This window comes from Lepidochelys olivacea (assembly GCF_965140295.1).
Source record: "Lepidochelys olivacea isolate rLepOli2 genome assembly, chromosome: 15".
NCBI lineage: Eukaryota > Metazoa > Chordata > Testudines > Cheloniidae > Lepidochelys > Lepidochelys olivacea.
In genome coordinates, this window is record NC_140425.1 from 28,356,646 (window position 1) to 28,378,591 (window position 21,946).

General features: G+C 41.3%; 2 protein-coding genes across 3 annotated transcripts in view; one reads left to right on the top strand and one right to left on the bottom strand.

The window, feature by feature from the left end:
* RHOF (ras homolog family member F, filopodia associated) overlaps positions 1-1,211 on the bottom strand; it is a 47,906-nt gene extending 46,695 nt beyond the window's left edge. The window contains exon 1 of the mRNA XM_084649476.1: positions 867-1,211. Within this exon, the coding sequence (XP_084505602.1) occupies positions 867-1,043 (177 nt within the window). The 5' untranslated portion in view covers positions 1,044-1,211. The remainder of the gene's footprint in view (positions 1-866) is intronic.
* Positions 1,212-1,626: 415 nt separating this feature from the next.
* SETD1B (SET domain containing 1B, histone lysine methyltransferase) overlaps positions 1,627-21,946 on the top strand; it is a 66,382-nt gene continuing 46,062 nt past the window's right edge. For both annotated transcript variants that reach the window (XM_084649120.1, XM_084649121.1), the window contains exons 1-6: positions 1,627-2,951; positions 3,157-3,311; positions 3,742-3,840; positions 4,295-4,565; positions 8,489-8,601; positions 11,931-13,106. In XM_084649120.1, coding sequence (XP_084505246.1) covers positions 2,879-2,951; positions 3,157-3,311; positions 3,742-3,840; positions 4,295-4,565; positions 8,489-8,601; positions 11,931-13,106 — 1,887 coding nt within the window. In that variant the 5' untranslated portion in view covers positions 1,627-2,878. The remainder of the gene's footprint in view (positions 2,952-3,156; positions 3,312-3,741; positions 3,841-4,294; positions 4,566-8,488; positions 8,602-11,930; positions 13,107-21,946) is intronic.

Consider the following 21,946-nt stretch of genomic DNA (forward strand, 5'->3'; position numbering starts at 1 on the left):
CAAACCTGACAAGAATACAGCATTGCAAAGAAGAAGCCATTACGAACCACTACCCCACCCCCTCTCACAAACAATATGGAGTACAACCTGGAGCTGCGTGCTGAAATGCCAGACAGCCTCCCGGTTTTTCCCGTGGCACGGGGCTGCAAAGGCATGATACGCTTGGTGCATTAGCAGATTTTAAAATAAAACTCAGCTGGGAGTTAGTTGCATGGGCTCAGTAGCTGCATGAAAGCACAGAACTGCTGTGAACATCAACTGCGTCACTTCTTCCCGACTGTAACAATCCAGGCTGCAAAGTGTCCCTCCTTTGGAGGCAGCCTCCCTCATTTTGGATCTATTTTCAGACCGTTTCTAAAGTAGCTGCGTCTCGTGGGGAAGGATTTTGCAGCGCATTTTAGCGAGACCTTTACAGGCTCGTTGTCACCGTTCTGAAAACAGTCCCTTTTTGTTTTTTCGCGAGCCAGATTCTTCAGTAATTAGATGGATAAACACGTAAAGGGGGTTTCGTCTTCTAAAATCCTCCTTCATAATCTTACTGTTTGGAAATAGATATGGGGGGGGGAGAGAGAGAGAGAGAGAGAGCGAAGAAGAGAGGAACAATTTAACAGCCATGTAATGCCAGCATGGATCCGCAGTCTCCCTCCACAAAAAGCAGAGCTGCTAACAAGCGCTTTGTGGAGGAAAAAGAAATCACGCTCTGAAAAATATATATTAATATAGTCTGTATATGTATCGATGACACAAGAACAAGTTAGCTACCGTTTTTACAGACGATAATTAGGCTCTCTCTGTCCAGGACAATAACATTTGCTGAACAGGCCTGGGCTATCTGTTTCTCTGCAAGGGCAAAAGGGTTTACTTACCCGCTCACCACTGATGAATGCAGTTCTCAAGGTGAAGTTGTGTTGTTTAGCTTTTTTAAAACATATTTCTAAATATATAGCTATATAATCTGTATCCCCACTTCTCTGGGGAATTTGCAAGTCAAAACGTATCTTGTTAAGACATTTAAAGATCTTTATATGGCAATGGTGTAGCATCAAAAAACTATAGAAAATGTTGTCCAGTTATGTTGACTGACAGTATCCAGTTAGGACTCTTACTCGAGGCTTAAATTTAGGTTCCTGTGACAGATTTACTCTGTACATTAAAAGGAGAGCCAGTGGCTTTCCAGACGACACAGAAACTCAAAAATGTTTCCCCCAAATATTTTAGTCTGTACATGTTAGTGTGAAAACACCTGGTTAACATTTACTGTTTGTAAACATTTTAAAAACATCTCTCGCTAGATATTTTGCTTTATAACTAAAATATTTTAAAAGCATAAAATTGTTTTAGCTAAACAGACAAAAAAACATAAGACATGCAAATGAAGGCTCAGAAATAAGGACAACTCCAGTAACATTAACATGAAAACTACACTTAGTAAGGACAGAATGGATTGGGTACTTACAATGTAAAAGAAAAAAAGTTTATCAGAGTAAATTTTTATGCCAGAATTCACTATTCCTAAATCTATATTTAAAACGTTACCTTATAAGCACCAAAGGAGTTAATAAAAATGGCCAGGAATTAAGTGTTTAATACAGGAACTATTTTTTTAAAATTTATTGTTCAGTCATAATATAGTTATAAAGATTAAAAAACCCAAACAAAAATATGTATTTACTTATTTTTGAATTCAAAATTGTTACTGCTGACATAAGGGTGTGCCATGACCTAGTTACACAAGACAAAGATGGATTCCAAATCATAAGGAAAAATCCAAATCTTTTTTATCTTCCTTCTTCATTGAGTCCTTTAAAATGTTGTCAGACATTAATACAACACTGAGAAGTCCTGAAATGGATGGTGTGGATTCAAATAAAGTATCCCCTTTTGGAACAAAGGAAAACCCAGTTGGCCATTTAATTCCATTGCAGAAAAATGGCTGCCTGATCTGTTGGCCTCTCCTTAGCTGTCTGGTGAAGGATGTTTTTAGATCAGCGTCTAATAACTCAAGCCAAATGGAAGCTGCGCGCTGATTGGCTGCGGGCTCCTGGTGCCTTTAACCAGCCAATTACCTAACCACGGCCAAATTACAAACCAAAAGCACAAGATGAGCTAAAACAACATGAAGCCCAAAGCCAGGCGAGACGCTCCTCGCCCAGGAAAAGAGGCAAAAAGAGAGATCCCCAGCTGCCTTTCACCGCTCAAACAAAATGGAAGCTCCACGCTGATTGGCTGCTGCAACCCCAGGACCTTTAATAAGCAAAACTGCTACTTTCTCCCCCTGGTTCCCGTCCTGTGCAATGGACACATTGTAACACCGCGGCTCGCCAGCCAGCGGGGCTCGGTGGGGCTGCGGGAACACACGTAGCGGGGGGCCAGGCATACAGCCCTTCAGCCCGTGCCCCGGGCCGCTCCCGGGCTGCCCCTGCCAGGCTCAGTGAGTGCCCCCAAACTTGTCCCCCCTCTGTCCATCTTGTTTAGAAACAGTTTGCGCTAAGGTAAACGCAGCCCGCAGATTCCAAGGAATTCCCTGCATGCCCTTAAAGCGGGGAGGGGGGCCCCCTCCCCAGGCTCGGTCGGCTCGGGAAAATGCATGGCCCTTTATTTCGGGTGGGGAGGTGCCACGGCTCGGCGAGGCTGGGGGCTTCGCGGCGCGCTGCAGCTGCTGTGAATGTGCCTTCGGTTGAGGGCGGTTAGCCATTAGCCGAGCTCCATAGTGGTGTATTGTGGGATGCCTGAGAAGCAAGCAGAAAGCACACACACAATATGTGTTGGCTCGCAAAAAAAGGAGGCAGGAGCCTTTCAAAAGCAGTGTAATGTAACCAGCCGAATGTGAAGAGGAGCTCGCCTTTCGCTGCAAGGAGACGATCGGCCGCCTCACTCAATGTCTTTCAAGGAGATCAAGGCAGGGGAAAAAGCCAAGCACCCAGAAGACCATGGCAAAAAACAGAGTTCAAGTGAGATTGGGTCTTTCCCCCCCCCTCCCCTTTCTGTCTCTTGTCTCACGGGGGTTGTCTAAGATTTCCCCCATTTTAGAGTCTTCCTGTTTGTGTATTTCCCCCCCCCCCAGCTTTGATGGGTTTAATGGGTGATTCTTAAAATGGGATCTTTATTACATTTTTTTAAAACTTTGTGTTTTTCCCCTCCCTCCCCCCGCGCCAGGTTGGATCAACGGAATGGAGAACAGCACACAAGCCAGCACTTCTGTCGAGAAAAGAAATCACCACTGGAGAAGTTATAAATTGATTATTGACCCAGCTCTGAAAAAAGGACAGCATAAACTCTATCGTTATGATGGGCAAAATTTTAGCATGCCTGTAAGTGTCTTGTTTTTTAAAATAAATTATATACCCCGCACAAACCTCTACCTAGCCCCCCCCTCCAGCAGTCCTTGTTTAGGGGAGGTGTTGTGGGGAAAGGATTTTTTAATGCTGTAATAATTCATGTTGTAACAAATGTTGGAGGGTGGGGGGAGGAAAAGACTCGAAAGTTACTGCCACCTGACACAATGTATTCAACTGTCAGGATCCCAAGAAGGAGCTAAAACCTGGAGCTTTATTTCTCTGTGTTTCCAATCTGTGTCTATTTCCCATTAGTATCGCAATTTGACACGTGTTTGTGTGCTTTTCTCTTCCCCTGAGGCTTCCCCTGCTTCCCTGTGGTATGCTTCCCGCCCCCCTGAAATTTCTAGCAATATTATTGATGTTTTTTGTGTGTTCTGTTTTCCCCCTCCACCCCACCTTGCAGAACTCGGGAATTGCTCCGGTGGATTGTGTCAGAGATCCCAGGATAGGAAGAATATGGACCAAAACCAAGGAGTTGGAGCTTTCTGTTCCCAAATTCAAGGTACCTGCACTAACCTTTAGGTTTAGTTTGGATTCTTGTTATTTGTCAATTGAGCTTGAGTTTGAAATAACTTAATGGGCCCTTTAAATGACAGATTTGTATTAATATTATCTGGCAAACTGTTTAACAATAATCCTATTCCATAAAGAAATCAATACATCTGTCTGATAGGATCAGTTTACCTGTTTTGAGTTACAACTCTGATGCTTGATATAGCTGCTTAAAATATGTTTTTAAGATGAAAAAGTAACCATTTCCATATGAATTTCTGAGAGTGTAGAGGCTGGATTTCTCTTCAGACTGGTGTGACATTGTTTGTAGACAGTTTCTTTCCCCAGAGTTCTAAGGAGACTAACTCTATCTGTCTGTTCCAAATGATTTAATTTTCTGCTGCCAGTCTCCCTCCTGGTTCTTAATTATTTGTATTTAATTTTGTGTTTGTATAAATCTCCAGATTGATGAGTTTTACGTGGGGCCAGTGCCTCCCAAGCAGGTAACCTTTGCCAAGTTGAATGACAACATCCGTGAAAACTTTCTGACCGACATGTGCAAGAAATATGGTGAAGTGGAAGAAGTAGAGATTCTCTACAACCCCAAGAACAAGAAGCACCTGGGCATTGCCAAAGTGATCTTTGCCACAGTGAAGGGTGCCAGGGAAGCCGTCCAGCACCTGCACAACACATCAGTCATGGGCAACATCATCCATGTGGAACTGGATACAAAAGGTGGGAAGCAGAATTTAGCTTAATTCTCTGTATAGTTGCAACCCCCTGCGTCCCCTCTCTTCTCTTAAATGATATGCTTTTCCAGACTGGAGGGGCTGGATGATTAAAAAATACTAATAAGTGAATGTTACTCTTTTCCCATCTGCCTGTCTCTCCTTTTCTCTGGGCCACTGGAAGTCACGTGGAACTGAATGTGTTGTCTGTTGCTAGGAGACAGTCCTGTAATTTACAAAATGCTGCCATCCTGTCCATTTCATTCACTCACACTGACACGGGTTTGGCAAACTCTGCCCTTGCCATCGCCCTCAACCCATTTCAGAATCTCTTTACAAATGCCTTGATCTAAACTGGTGACTGTTTTCAGAGGCTTAGAAATGCACTTCGAAATATGGTTGTAAAGTTTTTCCCTGTCTTAGAAACTACTATATCTTTAAAAAACATCTGACTGAACTGCGGCAGGATCCTATTTTCTGAGCTCCTGGCGTTTCACTGGTACTTAGCAACAAACCCAAGTCTGGCAGTAAAAAGTGTACAGCACTTGACACTGTGTGAGAGCACGTGTGTGTGTGTGTGTGTGTGTGTGTGTGTGTGTGTGTCTTCTCTCTCTTAAAGGGACAGTAACACTTTTAATCCTCAGCATAATTGAGGCACAATGGTACTACTACAGGAATTAACAGTGCAGTAACTATTCAAGTACTGAAAATATTAAAATTTTGCTTATTATTGTTTTATGTGTGTTGTTTTTTTCCCCCAAACATGCTAGTGAAGGACCTTTCTAAACATCTGGCTGAAAGCTAAAGCAGTGAAGTACACAAAACGTTACAGGCATTTATTTGTAATTTTTATTATAATTATTTATTATTATTTGCACTGTAAACATGATAATTCCAGTTTTAAGTATGTGTTGCACTGTTTATCTTCAAGAAAGAGGAAGAGCCCATGAACACCTTTCTCTCAAAGCAAAAAGTGCTTTGTTTGTCTCCGTTAACCATACAAAGTATAAAAAAATGTTTCAACAACCTTCAAGTGCAGTCAGTGTTTACATAACATTTAGTATGTAGCACGTGTTATGTGAGTATAATGGAATAATTTTTGACATTACTGCCTAAATATTAAAAGAATGCTCAGAAAAGTTTTTTAAATCATTTGCCATTATAAATAAACCGTGACTGTGAAATGCATATGCTTTGATTTTTGGGATTTAATATTTTTAGCACTATTTTATCTTAAATTGTATATCACCCTATTAATTTGAGGAAGATTAACATATACATTGAAATTGGAGCAAAAGCCACTTTCAGAATTAATAATGGGAATTAAAGTGGATTCACAGGGGGTGAAAGTAGGTATTAAGAGGTTTCAGAGTAGCAGCCGTGTTAGTCTGTATCCGCAAAAAGAACAGGAGTCCTTATGGCACCTTAGAGACTAAGGTGCCACAAGTACTCCTGGTTTTTTTAGGTATTAAGAGAGTTCTTGAGCAAGCTGATTGGAGAGTTTTTCCTCATTTTTTTGTTGATTTTATATTTCACTTTTGTAATCCTAGAACAGGTGGTCATCGTTCAAGAGCTAGAAAAGTTAACTGCATGTTAAGTTGGTGGTTTTGCACGTTTTAATTACTTTGGTGAAAATACGAAGACCTCTTAATTTTAAGTTGCACTTTCATTTTTACATATAACTCCATAAACTCTCTCTATGCGACTCATTTTAACCTTTTAAAAACTTGTGGCTCTTCTTGTTCTTTTAAAAGATGCAATAACACCAGCAATGCTTTGTGGTATGGCAAGATCAGTTAAAATATAATGCTAAAAATAGCGGTTGCAGCTTATGACATCTTTGGCTACACAATCTGTAATATTTATTTTACTTATCCATTTATTCCCAATATTCAGCTTTTCAAGAAGGTAGTAAAATGCACTTTTATAAAAATTCAATATTGGATTCCAAATTTTAGCAAAATAAATGAGTATAAAAAGGAGTGCAAGAAGTGTTTTATCTGTGTATTTAATGATCAAGTGGTCAGAGCACAGGACTAGGAGCCTGGAATTCATGAGTTCAAAATTCCCACTTCTGAGATGGGCTTCCTGTGTAGCTTAAAGCAATTCAGTTAACTTATCTTCCTCCATTTCTCCATCTGTAGAATGGATATATAGTTAATTACCTACCTCACTACCTCTATGGGGGTAATTCAAAGCTCTGTGAAAATGAAAATACTAAGTATTTATTAATGTTTTACTGAATAAAAAGGGGAAAATGAGGAAGCTACGGTATTTGTGCTATTTAAAAAAACTAATTTTAAACTTGCTTCTACATCACAACATTGATGGCGAGTGCTATAATTTCATGTAAATTCAATATTTCAAATGCCCTGGGCCAGATCTCCAGCTGCAAATTGTCATAGCTCCATTGACTTTAACTGGGCGATGACAGTTTACCCAAGTTGAGGATCTGGCCCAATATTTATGTATGTGAAGCAGTGTTGTAAAACTGAACATTATTGAAGCCTGATAGGCAGTATTTATTCATCCAAAATTGAATTTAGTGGGCGTTTTACCTGAATAATGCAGTATCAAGCTCTTAATCTGGAGCGGATTCTTTAGACAAGTGCATTTGTAGATACTAGTTACGCACAATTATGTACGAGAATTGGGTGTTTGATCCTGCAGCACTTACTCATGTAGTCCTGTTAAGTGGGAGTACTCACTCACTTGAATACATACTGTGTGTGCGAGCTGCAGGTTCAGGCATTGGGTTTGTGCATTTTTACTGTATTTTATTTCTTTTTCAGTTATACATTACTTACTTTTTTTTATTTGTAATTGAAAAGAAAAAGATTAAAAACTCTGGGTAAGAAACATCTTCTGCTGTGTTGACTTAAACTGAATTTTCAATTAAAAAAATTATTCTCACATTCAAAAAACCAAAGTACTCACCCCTCATGTAAGCAAAATTGAAAATATCTCAAAGGGTCTGACCCAGCTTCTTTTGAAATCCATGACAAACTTACTGACTGCAAAATGAGCAGGCTCAGGCTAAAAGTAAACAAACTTGTCTAATATTAAGAAACTGTGTCTTCACTAGAATTTAGCAGCCTGAAAATGAGAATGTTAAACACAGATATCAGTATTGCATGCAGGTTTGCATTCTGTAAAATGTTCATGCTAGGAAAGTGCTGCATACACATTACACCAAAACACGGGTTAGCCAGTACCTTCTTGGAAAAGTGATAATTATTTTGTCCATTGTGCTCTATTGCATCTCATTTGTATTAATAACACCTCATATTCTATTGGAAAGGTTTGAGGAAAAGGCGTCTAAACTGGCTACAGGTATCGTCAGAACTAGTTGTTGCATTTAGTGAGATGAAGCTTTTATGAAAGTTAGTTTTACCATTTGACACTTCTGAGAAGAGAGAGATTACTGCTCGCCAGAAAGCATGGCGCAGAAACAGAGCAGCCAAATAGAATGAGAAGAGGGGAAAAAACTACTTAGAAACCTCTCTCTCAAGGGAGCACATTAACAGAGGCTACTGTATCTTTAATTATATACATCAAGTTAAGTGTAACTACTAATGCTGGATTCTGCCCTGGCTAATTTTTTTTACTGCTTTCCAGGACCTTTTCCCATTCATCTCAGCGAGGTGGCCTATTGATAATGCATTTTTTCAGATGCTGTAATTGAAGATGTGGTCATTCCCATTGTCCGAGAAGGGAGCGCCTTGCATCACTTGTCCCGCAGATTTTTAAGAAACAGTGGCTCTTACCTTAAGTGCTGCCGTGGCCTCCTTTACTGGAAAGATGTTGGCTAAAATGGGGACTATTAAGCGTGCTAGCTGGGTCTGGGGAAGGCTTAATAAAGAGACTTTCGATGTACAGTGTGTGGCTTTTTTTTTTTTTTTTAATAAACTTTCATTGTGGTTTGTGCAGGTGAAACCCGTATGCGGTTCTATGAACTGCTGGTTAATGGTCTTTACACTCCGCAGACCCTTCCTGTAGGCAACGAGCAGGATGTCTCGCCAACTGTGAATGAAACTCAGCAGGTACGGTTTGCTTGGGTGTATTTTAATCGTACATTTCTAAAAATTTACAAGCAGACAGTGGTTGATTCAAATAGATTTTCCTATCACAAGTGATGTGTGGTATTGTTTTGTTCCATCCTGGGGTAGTTTTGTCAGTACATTTTAAAAATTACTTTAAAATTCATTATCTGTATTTAAATAAATACATTGAATCTAATAACTGGAACTTGCTACAGCAAATTTAATTCTTTAAGTATCATGCACAAATTCACGCTGTTCCTAAGTGAATATTGTGAGTGATTTGTGTCCTGTTATAAATATACAGAACCAACTAAATGCATCCTAGTAACTTTAGTAATTTCTGTAATTAAGGATGCAGGGCCAAATCCATCCATCGGGTCCTCCTGTTGAATTCAGTGGAGTGACTTGCAAGGATAAACTTGGCCTCTTTTCCTTCACTGTAAAGGTTATTCTAAGCTTTTGCTAGAAGATGGGTAAGATGTGTGTTTTGAATTTTAAAGGTGAGGGTATCCTTTCTGCCTTTTTTTCTCTTAAAAATATCAGGAATGCCCATCCTGGTTCCTCTGTAGTTTTTCAGGAGGCCGTTTTATGCGTTTGAGATTTTTCCCCCACACCTTTCAAAATGAAGAGTAGAGGTGTTGTGTCTTTAACAATTACATCAGTTCTCCAAAATGGTCATTGGAATCAGTTAGTTACCAAAAACAGAGCCAAGAAGTTCCAAAATCAGGTGCCTAAAGTTTGGCTCTTAAGTAGTAGTCTATGTAAACATCTCTCTTGCAACTGACTGAACAGGCAGTCACCTGCTTCTTCATGGACCACCATTTAAATTAGAGAGATTCTTTATGGGCCCACCATTGTGCGTGGAATCACCTGCTGGTTTGGAGCCATAGACTCCCAAATAAAAGTGGCCTGACTTTTCAGTGGTCTTGAGCACCCTGAGCGCCCATGGATTTCTGTCCACTTTTATGTAGGAGTCTGATTATGGATTTAGGGGCCTGACTCGAGGCATCCAGGTTTGGAAGTTTTGGCTTTAATAGTTTTAAACATTGTAGCTATAAATCTTTTCCCCCTCTCAATTGCTCACCTTTCTCTCTCTTTGATTCTTATACTGTTCTCATTTCACTAGTTCTCCAGATAGACAAGCCTTGAATACTGAATGTGAAAATCAAACTGAAAAAAAAACAAAAAAACCTATCCCCAAACTCCCTCAGAACAAAACCTTTCAGGTCATCTTTCTCCATCATAAAGAGGCCTCATTTCTTCCCCAGCAGGTCATCCTTAAATGTGGAAGAGTGGAACTGAAAGAGGTTGTGATTTGACTAGATAGCCTAGTCCTGCCAGGTGCTGAGCCTCCGCTGTTGGGCACCTTTCACTCCCAGTGATTTCAGAAGGAGTGGATGGTGCTCAGCATTTCACAGGGAGGTGCTTATTGCCTCGTTACAGATGATCCAAAATGAATGTGTACACTTCTACTATTATGGGTTGTTTTTCACAGTTATTAATGAGACATCTAATTGCTTCATCATTTTTTGTTTACATCAGTCACCACCATTATTGTTGATTAAAGGGCTTGCAATTTATTATACAATATTATCCTGACTCAATTTTTTTGGGGTGACCCACAGAACAGTAATTCTGGTGAGTCCTTCAGTTAATGTCTACCAGATTCTGCCAAGACACTGCTAATGTGCTGTAGTAATTCCAGTAGAGTAGCTTGAAATGTCTTGATTTGCCTCCTTTCCTCCTGTTTCAGCAGTAAAGGTCAGCTGATCTGCCTGCTCCCTCCTTACAGCCCCCCCCCCCACTCAGGGCCTGATCCAAAGCCTATTGAAGTCCATGGAAAAACTCCCATTGACTTCAGTGGGCTTTGGATCTGGCTCTTACGTTGCCCTTGGCTGGGAGTGCGCTCTTGGCTCTCACCTGCAGGCAATAAAATATCCAGGGAGTTGATACACAAATTAATTATAGGAGGAGTAAGTCTGACCTAAGCTGCCTTTGTAACCTTTGGAGGAGGGGGTGGTGTGAGGAAGAGAAAGTTTAACTGCCAGATCTTTATGGTCTGCAACAGTCATACCATGCAAAAAATAACTACATCTGCAAGTGTGTTTGTGTCAGTGTATCAGACAGTTGGGTGCTGCACAAAACCCGACAGTGCTGCTGATTCTGTGGAGCCACTGGCATGCAAATTTTAATTAAAAAAGTAGCAGATAACTTTTAAATAGGATCTTCAAAAACTATTACTTCACTGCGACCTCAATAACATCTTCTCTGTTTTTTGGTTGGTTGTTTTTATTGTTGCTGTGTTAGAGCTCAGACCATCTCTTGCTGATGTGCAAGGGATTTAGACTAGGTAACTCTCTTTTACCTATCCACATTACTGAACATTGATTTTGGCATGATGCTGATATTACTCATCATTGTTTGCGGGGTCTTTCTTTCTTTTTCTTTTTCTTTTTCTTTTTGTTACTGGCTTCAAGCTTTAATTGGATTGTTTGGATAAACCCCTCAGTGTGCCTTTGAAGTAAATTTCATTGAGATCTATTATTTGGCTGTTCTGCAAGGTTCATGTTTTTTAGTTTTTAGATTCCATAGCTGGAAACATTGTACCTGATCCTTGTCTTTGTGAAGTTTCTGTTTAATTTTTGTTTGTTTGTTTGCAGTTCAGACACAACCTCTTTACATATAGTAGATTGACTCTTCTGCTAGAGCTTAACGTGCGACAGGTGGGGAGATCAGGGGTCTGAGCTGACAATCAGACCAACAGAAAGCCCCATTGACTTCCACAGGTTCTGTACTTGCATACAGATCTACTATGTGGAACTGATTGCAGATGTGGAGCCAGGGTGTATGTATATGGTCTGATTTAATATGTGTATGGTCTGATACGTAAACTAGCTATTTGGGTCCCTTCATACTGTGTAAAATAGTCTTAATCTTTTGGTTTCAATGGTACTCTTTCATTCTCTTCTCTAGTTACATTCAAAAACTGACAGAATTTTTTATTTTATTTTCAGTATTCTTGATGTCTCATGTTCACCTGATTCTCTTGACCTTTAACATTGCTGCTAAAGAATAAATAGTATTTGCCCATTTCCTTTACTTCCTCTCCTACAGACTTTTTAAACTAAAATAACTGCCTACATATTTCAGTGGATAATTATTTGTGCATGACTTGGTTTTCAGAGCTACAAGCACCCCCTACTGCCATGGAACTCAATGGGAAGTCTTGGTGCTCAGCTTCTCAGAAATTCAGACAAATAGTTTTTGAATGTGTGTGTGCGTGTGTGTATATCTATATATATTATTTACTTTTATTTTATTTTTTATAGTTGACTGATTCTGTAAAACGTCTGAAAGACAGTAACCTTTCTTCTGCGGGATCATCCATTACCCCAAACAGTAGCACCCCGTTTTCCCATGATACAGCCTATTCCAGCTGTCGGCAAGACACCCCAAATTCGTATAGCCAGTATACCCCACAGTCCCAAGGAACCCCGCTCACCCCACGACTGGGGACTCCGTTTTCCCAAGATTCAACCTATTCCAGTCGTCAAACGACACCAGCTTACCATTACGGACAGGACTCTGGGTATAAACCCAGGAGACATGAAACAAAATTTACAGATGCCTACAATAGACGACCAGGACATCACTATGTCCATAACTCTGCAGGTGTTTACAGAGGGTCAGAACATCAGTTTAGCACGTTCAAGTCTCATCAGCAAGAGCCAGTACAATATTCTCACACTCCTCCCTTGAGCCACTCGGGTTCTTCAAGTTATAAATCTGCCTTCTCTCCATACCAAGCACCAGCTGTATTTCCCCCATCTGATGAACAGCAGTATCCCCAAACTTCCAGAGACACTGAGTACCGGAGACCTGCACCACCTCCAGCTGAGATCTTAATAGAAGGTAGTGCTGCTACGAATATTGATTTTGTTCCTGTGAAAGAAAAACAGGAGGAACTCCCATCCCTGCCGCAGTCAAACTGTCTTACCGAACAAAGTACAGCATCCTTCTCTCAGACTCCAGAAAGGAGTGAGACGCCTGGCACCCCAACCATGGAGTCTGAAATGCAGCATAACAGTTTAGACTCGAGGATTGAGATGCTCTTGAAAGAGCAGAGAACAAAGTTACCTTTTCTCAACGAACATGATTCGGACAATGAGATCCGAATGGAAGGTAGCCCTATCTCTTCCTCCTCCTCCCAACTTTCTCCTATCCCATTGTATGGCTCTAACTCTCAGCCCAGTTATAGAGGTCAAACCCCATCCTCACGTCCCTCCAGCACTGGCTTGGAGGACATTAGTCCGACACCGTTACCAGATTCTGATGACGACGAGCCAATCCCTGGGACAGCTACTCTGAGTCAGAATTCAAGAGGAACGTCAGAGGCAAGTATGACTCCTATTGATCAGCTGAGTAGGACATCCAAAGCTGAGACTTCTGAGACTAAAGAAATGCTGCCTGGTGACCAGACGCCAACATCAGAAAAAATGGATGAGGTAAGAGAGAGAGAGAGAATTCAGATAAGCTACATGAATGTCTATGTGACTAGAACAAGGTAGAGCATGTACTCTATTCAGAAAGTGGTCTTTAAAAACTGCTGTGGTTTTTTTGAGCCAGGGTGGTTTTAGCCAGGTTTGACTCAGGGAGTTGGTAATGGGTTAGATGTGACATGAGCTGATGGTCTTAGTCCAGTTCCTGGTTAACAGGCATCCCTATTTCAAGAACAACCCCTGTAATTGGTAGTTTCATGTAGGGAGCTCTATGATTGAATAGTCGATAGAAACTGAATTCCCCCTTGGGGGTGCTCCTTCCAGCTTCGGGTTGAAGCTTATTGGTGAGACTGTGTGGAAATTTGCATTACCACTGCTCGTGCATGTACTGTCCTGTGGATCAACAGATTCTTGAGTCACCAGAGCTGTCAGTCCAATACCGCTTGCCAGCTCTGATGTCCCTTTTAAAAAATACATCTACTTTGGTAGTTGTCACATTGTTTATTCCATCAGGTGTGAACAGGAAACAGTTGTTGGGTTCTAACATACTCTTTCCTTAAGCGATTTAGACGAGAGGTAACTGACCTACTGGGGATGTGTTCCACTGAGTCTTCCAACAATAGAGCACAGCCTGCTGCCTCTAATGGAGCATTTGGGGATGAAGGACATCAAGAGCTTAACTATATGGAATGCTGCCAGCAGACAGAGAGTGCATTGCAGTGGGTGTTTTATTTGGTATTTCAATTGAAACAAATGTGAGTAACATACTGTAATGTACATTTGGGTCCCAGTATAACACGTCACTGACAGTCAAAATATATATCTTCACAAGTGCCTGACCCTTCTATTCAGTACTGTTTATAACCGGATCTCAAGCAGATGAAATTATTATAATTTGAGTGCAAGGAAAAATCACATTCAGGGAGACATCTAATGTTCTAGATTGGTGCTGTCTAATAAATGAACACTGTGTAAAAGATAATTGTTTATTTATAAAACATTTCTGTAATTAAACTGGCAGAAAATACTTCCCTGCTCCGGTAAACAGTTGCTTCATTTCCACCCTAGAAGTGGCTGCATTTCAGCAGCAGGTGCAGCATTCCTGGGCATCTGTGGTTTGCAAAGTGCTTTGGGATTGTTTGGGTGAAAGGCACTACAATCATCAGATCACACATTTTAAAATGTTAAATAAGGCTAATAGGAACATTCTCCTGAGATCTATTTTTTATGCCTAAATGATGACCGATACTTTGTGTGTGTTTTGTAAGTAAGTACATGTTCAAATCTTTTTGAACTTGGACGTGCCGGTCCAGCTTTAGAAGCAGTTTAACCACTTGGTGTGCCCCCATTCTCTTTATAGGCTGACACAGTCTCCACCCCTCTGGTAACAGGACTGCAGAGGAGAAAACTCTCTGATACATGTTTACTTTGGGGCCCCAGTCTTGGTTGGGAAGTGGGTTTTAAACCAGAAGACATTCCCTGCAGGATTGAGAGAGGATATTTTTGAAAAACCCACGTTTTGTGACTTGCTTGTTCACAGATGGAAACTCTGCATGATCTGTTGGGCATTATGGGCTTGAATCTGCTTTCTTTTAACAACGAGCATTTCAGCACATTTTAAAAATGGGACGAATGCCAGTGTAATAGTTTGGGATCAGGGACTTTCTACAACTGCAATGTTAATGTCCCTTACCGGCCTCAGAGGAGTTCCCGGTATATTGTATTAACAGATTGTAATATGGGACAACAGTGTGCAGAAGTTGAAGCCTGTGATTAATCTTAGTCTTCCCTTAACGAGTTACCAGTGTCAGAAGTTTGTCTCCACAACTCTGTTGCACAAAATGGAATATGTTCTAAAAGCCTATTTAAAAGTCAAAAAGTTGTTAACAGTATCTCAAAACCTATACTCCCTGCTGTTGTAGACTTCTTACACAGAGGTATTCTATTTTTTTAATTCTTAGAGCTGTTTGTTCAGAACCTGCTATTATTTACAAAATCACCCTACAACTATTCCAGTGCGTTTAAAAAAATGTATGTGCCTTTCACTGCTCCTTTATGATGTGTGAGCTGGGTGCTTTTTTGCTTCTCTCCCCCCAGTGACCACCCCCTCCCAGCTTTCCACAAACTAGGTTCTGGCTACCCTCCCTTTTGCTGAAGGATTCTTTGAAGGACCGGAGTTGAATAGCGACTCCACCGGAGGCTGAAATTTGAGTTGTAGCTTTCCAAACTTCAAGTGAGTCAGAAAGGAGTATTGAGTCTTGGGCTGGGAAAGCTGCCGCTCAGGCGTCAGCCTATTGTGATGTTTCTGTTCAGCTCCAGTCCTTCAAAGAATCCTTCAGCAAACAGGAAAGCCAGGACCTAATATTTCTAATGTGTGAGGGGGAAGAGCAGAGCCAAAATTAATATTTGGGTGGGGAGGAGCCTGTAGTAGCCATCTTTCTGTCTTAAAGAAGCAATAAAGGGCAGATACTTGGAACCTCTGTTTCCTTCATAATTCACTTTTAAAGTGTCTGACTGGGTATTGATATACAGTCTGAGTGCACGCTCTATCTATACACACGTGGACTGTGATGTCTCAATATTTGTAATAATAATACCCCCCAAAAAAGGTAGCAGGGAAGTTTTCATTTAAGGTGGCAGCAGTTTTTAATGCGCCTAATCCTGCTTCTGCCAAAATGAATGGGAGTTTTGTCAATGGGAACAGGGTTTGGCTCTACTTCAGAATTGCTGTTACGCAGTCACTCTTGTTCTCTAGGGAAAGCACCATGTACCCTGCATAAAGGCAGGAAACCCAGAGTTGCAATTGCAGAGGTTAAAATGAAGAGAGTGAGGCTGGTCCCTCATTAACCACTCTACAAGACACCCGAGTTTGATTCCAGGATCTGGCCTGACTTTTTGAGCATGGCAGTGTGTTTGGCTCTGAGAAAGGGAATGCCATGCTTCTGTCAGCAACACCTACCCGTGGCTAATCTCAGGATAGTGATTATGGGCTCCAAAGAAAGTCCTGTTAAGCTTCCCTTGGCTGAAAGAAAGCAGCTAAGAAGCAGAGCCTAAAGTGGAGATGAAATGTGGGCTGGGGGAAAGAGGGGGGCAGAGGGGGAAGGAAGGGATCCTCTTACAAAGAGCACATGCAAGAATTTGAGAGAACCTGTAGAGCTCATTCAAACTAGTCTTGAGTACGGGAATGAAAACTGGGGAAGTGAAATAGAGTTTAGTTAAAATTTTATTTTAGCAAGATTCCATAGGTAACACCAAGCAAAGTCTTTTGCCCTGCCTAACTGAGCGACAGTGAGGAAGGTGTAATCCTATCAAGCTCTTTCCAAAAAAAAAAACCCCAAAACAATCTTTCTGTGTGTGGGATTTCAGAAGCGCAAGAGTTAAATATGTAACGTTTGACGTTTTGACATCGCATTTGAGCCGGGTCTTGTTTTTGCTTGGGGCCTACTACAGGAAGAGGCCCTGCATGTGCATATTGGGGAGGACGGTAGAATCAGAACAAGTCACTTTGTTTTATATTGATGGTGCCTTTTGTGTTCCAGCGTATGAAGACTTTAAGCTTTTTTTTTTTTTAAGAGCAGCTTTTTTTTATGATAAGAATGTCATCTGATTAGCACTTCACTTATTAGGAAATACTTTTATGTTGGTGATCAACAGCCTACCAACTGTCCTTGTAAATTGCCTAAGCACCTAGATATCAGAGTGATGGGTGCCTTATAAATGCCTAAGATGATCATGAAAATAGGACGACTCTGGAATAATGAAGAGACTATTGCTCTGCTCTGTACTTTACTTGCTGTGAGTTTTAGTCAAGGGGTTTGTGACACAAATGGAGATTACACAATATGCAGTTGTCTTGAGGACACCTAAAAACTGCTGATGAAACCAGCTCCAAGAGCAAACTTTGTTTTTATGCAGTGGCACAGGTTTTCTTTCAGTTGATGCTAAGATGTGTTGTCACAGGACCACAGTTACTTTATTTTATAATTTTTTTGTAGAGACTTTCTAGATCTAAAATTATAGATCAGCATAAATTGAAAGGAGCCAAATGCATCTCTAGTTAAGCTCCACCGGAGTCACTGGAATTCCACCCAGCATGAATTTGCCCTATGTATTTAAATGTATTTGAGCTTTTGTTCCTCCATAGTTGTGCCTAGACTTTGGAAAATTTACCATGGAGCCGACCTGAAGAAGAGCTGTGTGTGCTTGAAAACTTGTCTCTTTCACCTCACCCACCTTGTCTCTGTAAAAATATCAGACAGGCCAGTTCCATTGTACCTCCCTAATTCCCCTCCTCAGTTTTAACTGGATATGGCATTTTCCTCCCCTCCTGTTCTAACGTACTGCAGAGAGTTGTGTGCTGTCAAACAGCAGCTACATTCGCACCCTAGAGTTGGTTGCATTTCAGTAGCTGTTGAATGGATTCCTAGGAAACGTAGATCTCAATTTGCCTTTAGCAGTAGTGACCGTGCAGGGGAGCAAAGCAAGGCCATCTGTGCTTCTAGTACTAGAACCATCGTGCCAGTGAAGGGGGGCCGCAGGAGCACTCGTAGCCAGCTACGCCTTGCTGCTCCTTTGTAAAAGGGTGCGTGAGCTGCCTGGGAAACTCTCTCTTGATCAGGGAGTGTGGCCCATACCTTCTTGGAGCTATGCTGCACTGTGCAGGCAAGAACCAGCCCCCCTGCCTATGGTTCAAAAGGTGAAGATCTTTAAGTGCTGCTGAGTGGGGTGGAAGAGACCCCCCCCCCATATCGTCTTTTCCCCATTCTCATTCCCACTCAACCCACGGCATGATCTGGCTCATCATATGTTAACTGCTTGGAGAGCCTTTAAATACACAATGCTGTATAAAAGAATATAAACAATGATTCGGTTCATATTTGTTGAGGCTGGATGTTTCTGACGTATCCTTTTCTGTAAGGCACAGAAGTTTTAATTCAAGGTAAAAAGAAATGTAAATGCACATTGAGGCTGAGAATTTAAAACCTAAGAGCCAGGAAATTCAGAGCTATGGTTTCCACAGTAGCAGTGTCTTAGTCCTCATGCCCATAAATAGCTGTGTGAACTGTTACGTATGTGCATTATATGCATGCGCACCTGGGACCCCATTTACAGTTAGAATAGGTTTCAGAGGAGCAGCCGTGTTAGTCTGTATTCGCAAAAAGAAAAGGAGGACTTGTGGCACCTTAGAGACTAACCAATTTATTTGAGCATGAGCTTTCGTGAGGAACCATCATCTCTGGACGAGGTAATGGTGGGGGAAAGTTGCGCTGAATTTCCTTGTGCTAATTAAAGATGAAATAACCCTGAGAGCTGTGACTTACTGCCCAGTCTCTCAAACACAGTGTGTGAGTCAAATGAAACAGAAATGTTCCTGAGCACTGAGGTGTCTAGAATGCGATCATGCTTCACAGAACCTGTTCATAATCGAAATAGGTACATGTTGTGACCATTAATTTCCATCTCTGCAGCCAGCCAATGTCAGTGTAGCAGAGTCTGGGACAGTAGCTCTGTTGTATATGTGCATTATGTCACTTATGCTAAGCTTGTGCAATGTAAGCGGTGAGAGAGAGCTACTTAAACTATGGATTCCGTTCTGTCATTTTTTACTCAAACAAAGCGCCTCATAGAAGACATTGTTACTGGAGGATTGAACCCTAAGAGTGTAAGGCTACTCAAGGGAAGGCAAATACCCAAATCCATTAAAAGATTATTTAAACAGCATGTTACATTTGTCTCTTTCAAATCCTCAGGGGCCTCTTCATTTCCAAGTGTGGGTCTACTGTGAAAACAGACGATGTAAAATCATTTTATTTGAATGTGCTCCTTGAGAAAGGTTCTGCTCCTGTGTAGAGGGTGACCAGATAGCAAGTGTGACAAATGGGGGCACTATTTTCTCAGCGGGGGCGTGCACGGATAGTTGCCTATATAAGACAAAGCCCCTACTATCAGGACATCTGGTCACCCTAGGATGGGAGCCACCGCAGCAGCATATAGGGACCGTAAATAGCCCTCAAAAGGGCTAAGGGAGAATTCCCACCCTCATCCTGGCACAGACACTCAGTACTCTAGCCACACTTAAAACTCAGGGTAGAGGGCATGCTGGGGCAGGATCATGCCCCCCAGGTGCTAGGGGGGGATTCTGAACTCCCCCAGGCTGCGGAGCAAACCAGAGGTCACCCTGACGAGGCTGTTGTAAATTGATGGTTGTGCTGGCTCCTGAAGCAGTGTGGAATTCTGAGGGTGCAAAAATTGCTTAAATGAAAGCCACCTTTTCCCTCCCCCAGAGCCTCCTGGAGGCCCAGCACAGGATTTCAACCTTTGTGTGGATTTGGTGTCCCGTCAGCTGCTCTGAGTGACGAAAATGAGCTGTTACCAGTTTATACGCCTGCAGAGACAGTATGGCTAAGAGAGTGAAATGGACGGGCTCTCTTCCTCGTACAGTCTTGGATTTGTTTACTAACTTCCAGTTGGTCCCTTCTATGAAACCTCATTGAAGGCAAAGGAGTTGCACAATTGTTACCTTCAGTCAAAATTTGGTCTGTAGAATCCATATTATTGGTGATGGTGCGAGAGAGAGACCAACTTGATTCTCACATACCTGGTTGCATTTGCAGGGGGGGTAGTTATGAAAATAGTAACTTGCTTATGAACAGAGCACATTTGATATGGAGTTGAAGAGAGATGACAAACCTGGAACTGCATTTTTTTACAGTCACTTTTCAGAGTAGAACTACATAGGACTGATCAGAACTTCAGTTTGGTTATGTAAGTACATAGTGTATTGTGTTCATACATACATATATGCATGGATAAACATGTTTTTAAATGAAGAAATATTTCACTAGATTTTTATACATAGCCTTGATACTGAAACAGAAGAACAAAAGAACACGTGTCTTGTTAGTAACAAAACTAGAAATGGTGAAATACTTGAGTCTGACTGAAAAATAGAAAGCATATTGTGGTTGAGAGGTCCAGTGCTTCTTTCATTATCTGGTGTCATGCTAGGACTCTGAGGCTTTTAAAGTTTGCATATCTAATATAAGTGACATTTTCATACCCTTTTATAAATCACTGTTGCTGGTTATATATCCTCTTCTAATTCAGTTTTCTCTCAGTTTTACCGTATGTGGTTTTCTTAACATTTTCAGCCATTGAAAGGAATGGCTATATATTATTCCTATTTAAATAATAAGTAAGAATACTGCTCAGAATTTGCATGGTGAAATCTGTAGAAGTTCTGATACTCAAGGTCATACTGCAGCTTTTAAAGCTGTGTGTGTGTGTGTGAGAGAGAGAGAGAGAGAGAGAGAGAGTGGGGGTGCGCCATTTTACAGCGCAAGTCCCAATCCACCAGCATTGTTCCTAGAGAAGCATGCCCCAATTGGCAACTCTGCCACCCTTTCCAGGGATGCAACGTGCAGTCCTTTACCGCCCAACTAGAGTTGCTTGTTGGTATAGAGGTATGAGGCTGTGGTCCTGCCACTTGTCAAATAGCTATGGTCCATAGGGGATAATATCAGGGAGCAGAGACTTTGCTTCTCAAGGGATTTATGACCAACGCAATAGCTGGTGAATGGTCCCTGTTTTATATATGTCTAAATCCTGCTTTTCACAAATGTGACCATGCATAGAGGCAAAGCAGTGTGAGCTGTGTTTCTGGTACTAGAATCATCCTGCTAGTAAAGGGGGCCAGAGGAGGACACTGCCCAGCACACTTTGCTGATCCTTTGACCAACTCCTGTACAAGGACATTGTGTGGGGGAGACTCTTATGCTGCCTTCTCCTCCCTTTCCTCTTGTGCTCCTGTGCAGGGTTTGGGTATGTCTTAGCCCCAGAATATCTTAGGGGCTTATTAAAAATGCTTAACTGTTATTTTTGGCGTTTTAATTTCTGCTTTTTGTGAATAGTACTTTCTCTAGACCTTTGTTCCCATCAAAGTTCAACCATTAGTTGTGATGTTATTGATATTTGATTCTCTTAAATGCATGTGGTGAGGTTTCGTATTATAATAATGTATACCTTCCCCAAGAATTCCTTCAGTTTCTCCAATTCATTATATGCCCAATTGTCCTCAGCACTTGGTGATAGTGGAAAGTGACCAAGTGAAAGCAAACAAATTACTTGGTAAAAGTGTGTGGCAAAATGAATGGCATTGAAAAATCATGCCAGTGTATTAGGTAATCTGTAGAAATATTGAGAAAATAATTGCTGTTGACATATTGTGCTATGCTGCCTGCTGCCAGCATTAATCTCTCAGTGATTTTTAAGAGAACCGAGAAGCCACTGTGCTCTATGTTCGGAGTGCCCTGTCTGTCTGTCACACATAGAGCAATAGATTGACTCGTACATATTCACATGTTCAGTTGCTGTTGCCCTCCCTGATGTACCCTGAAAAAAGCTTATGCTCAAATAAATTGGTTAGTCTCTAAGGTGCCACTTGTACTTCTTTTCTTTTCCTAAAAAAACAGTTAATGAGTAGGACTTATGCACACGTCAGTTGCAGGTCATGCCTGCGCCCCATGAACTTTGGTTTTCGGTTTGGGGCTTAGTTTGTACCTAGCGCAGCAAAGGCAAAACTCAAAAGGAAACCATTGAGTTCGTTAAACCCTGTGCATGTCATACCTGGGCACAAGAGTTCGTTTGATCCAGACTGCTGTCTCAGGTTTTGTTATAAAACTGCCAGTTGATCTTTTGTAAATGTTTTGCCCATCCAGGGATAAGTTTTTGGTTTAGGTGACTATAAAAGATTGGGAGGCTTAAAAAAAGTTTCTTTTCAAAAATTTATTTGTTTAGCCTTGGCAATGTGATTGTGCTTTAGAATGTACAGAAATAAAGAAGTGCCT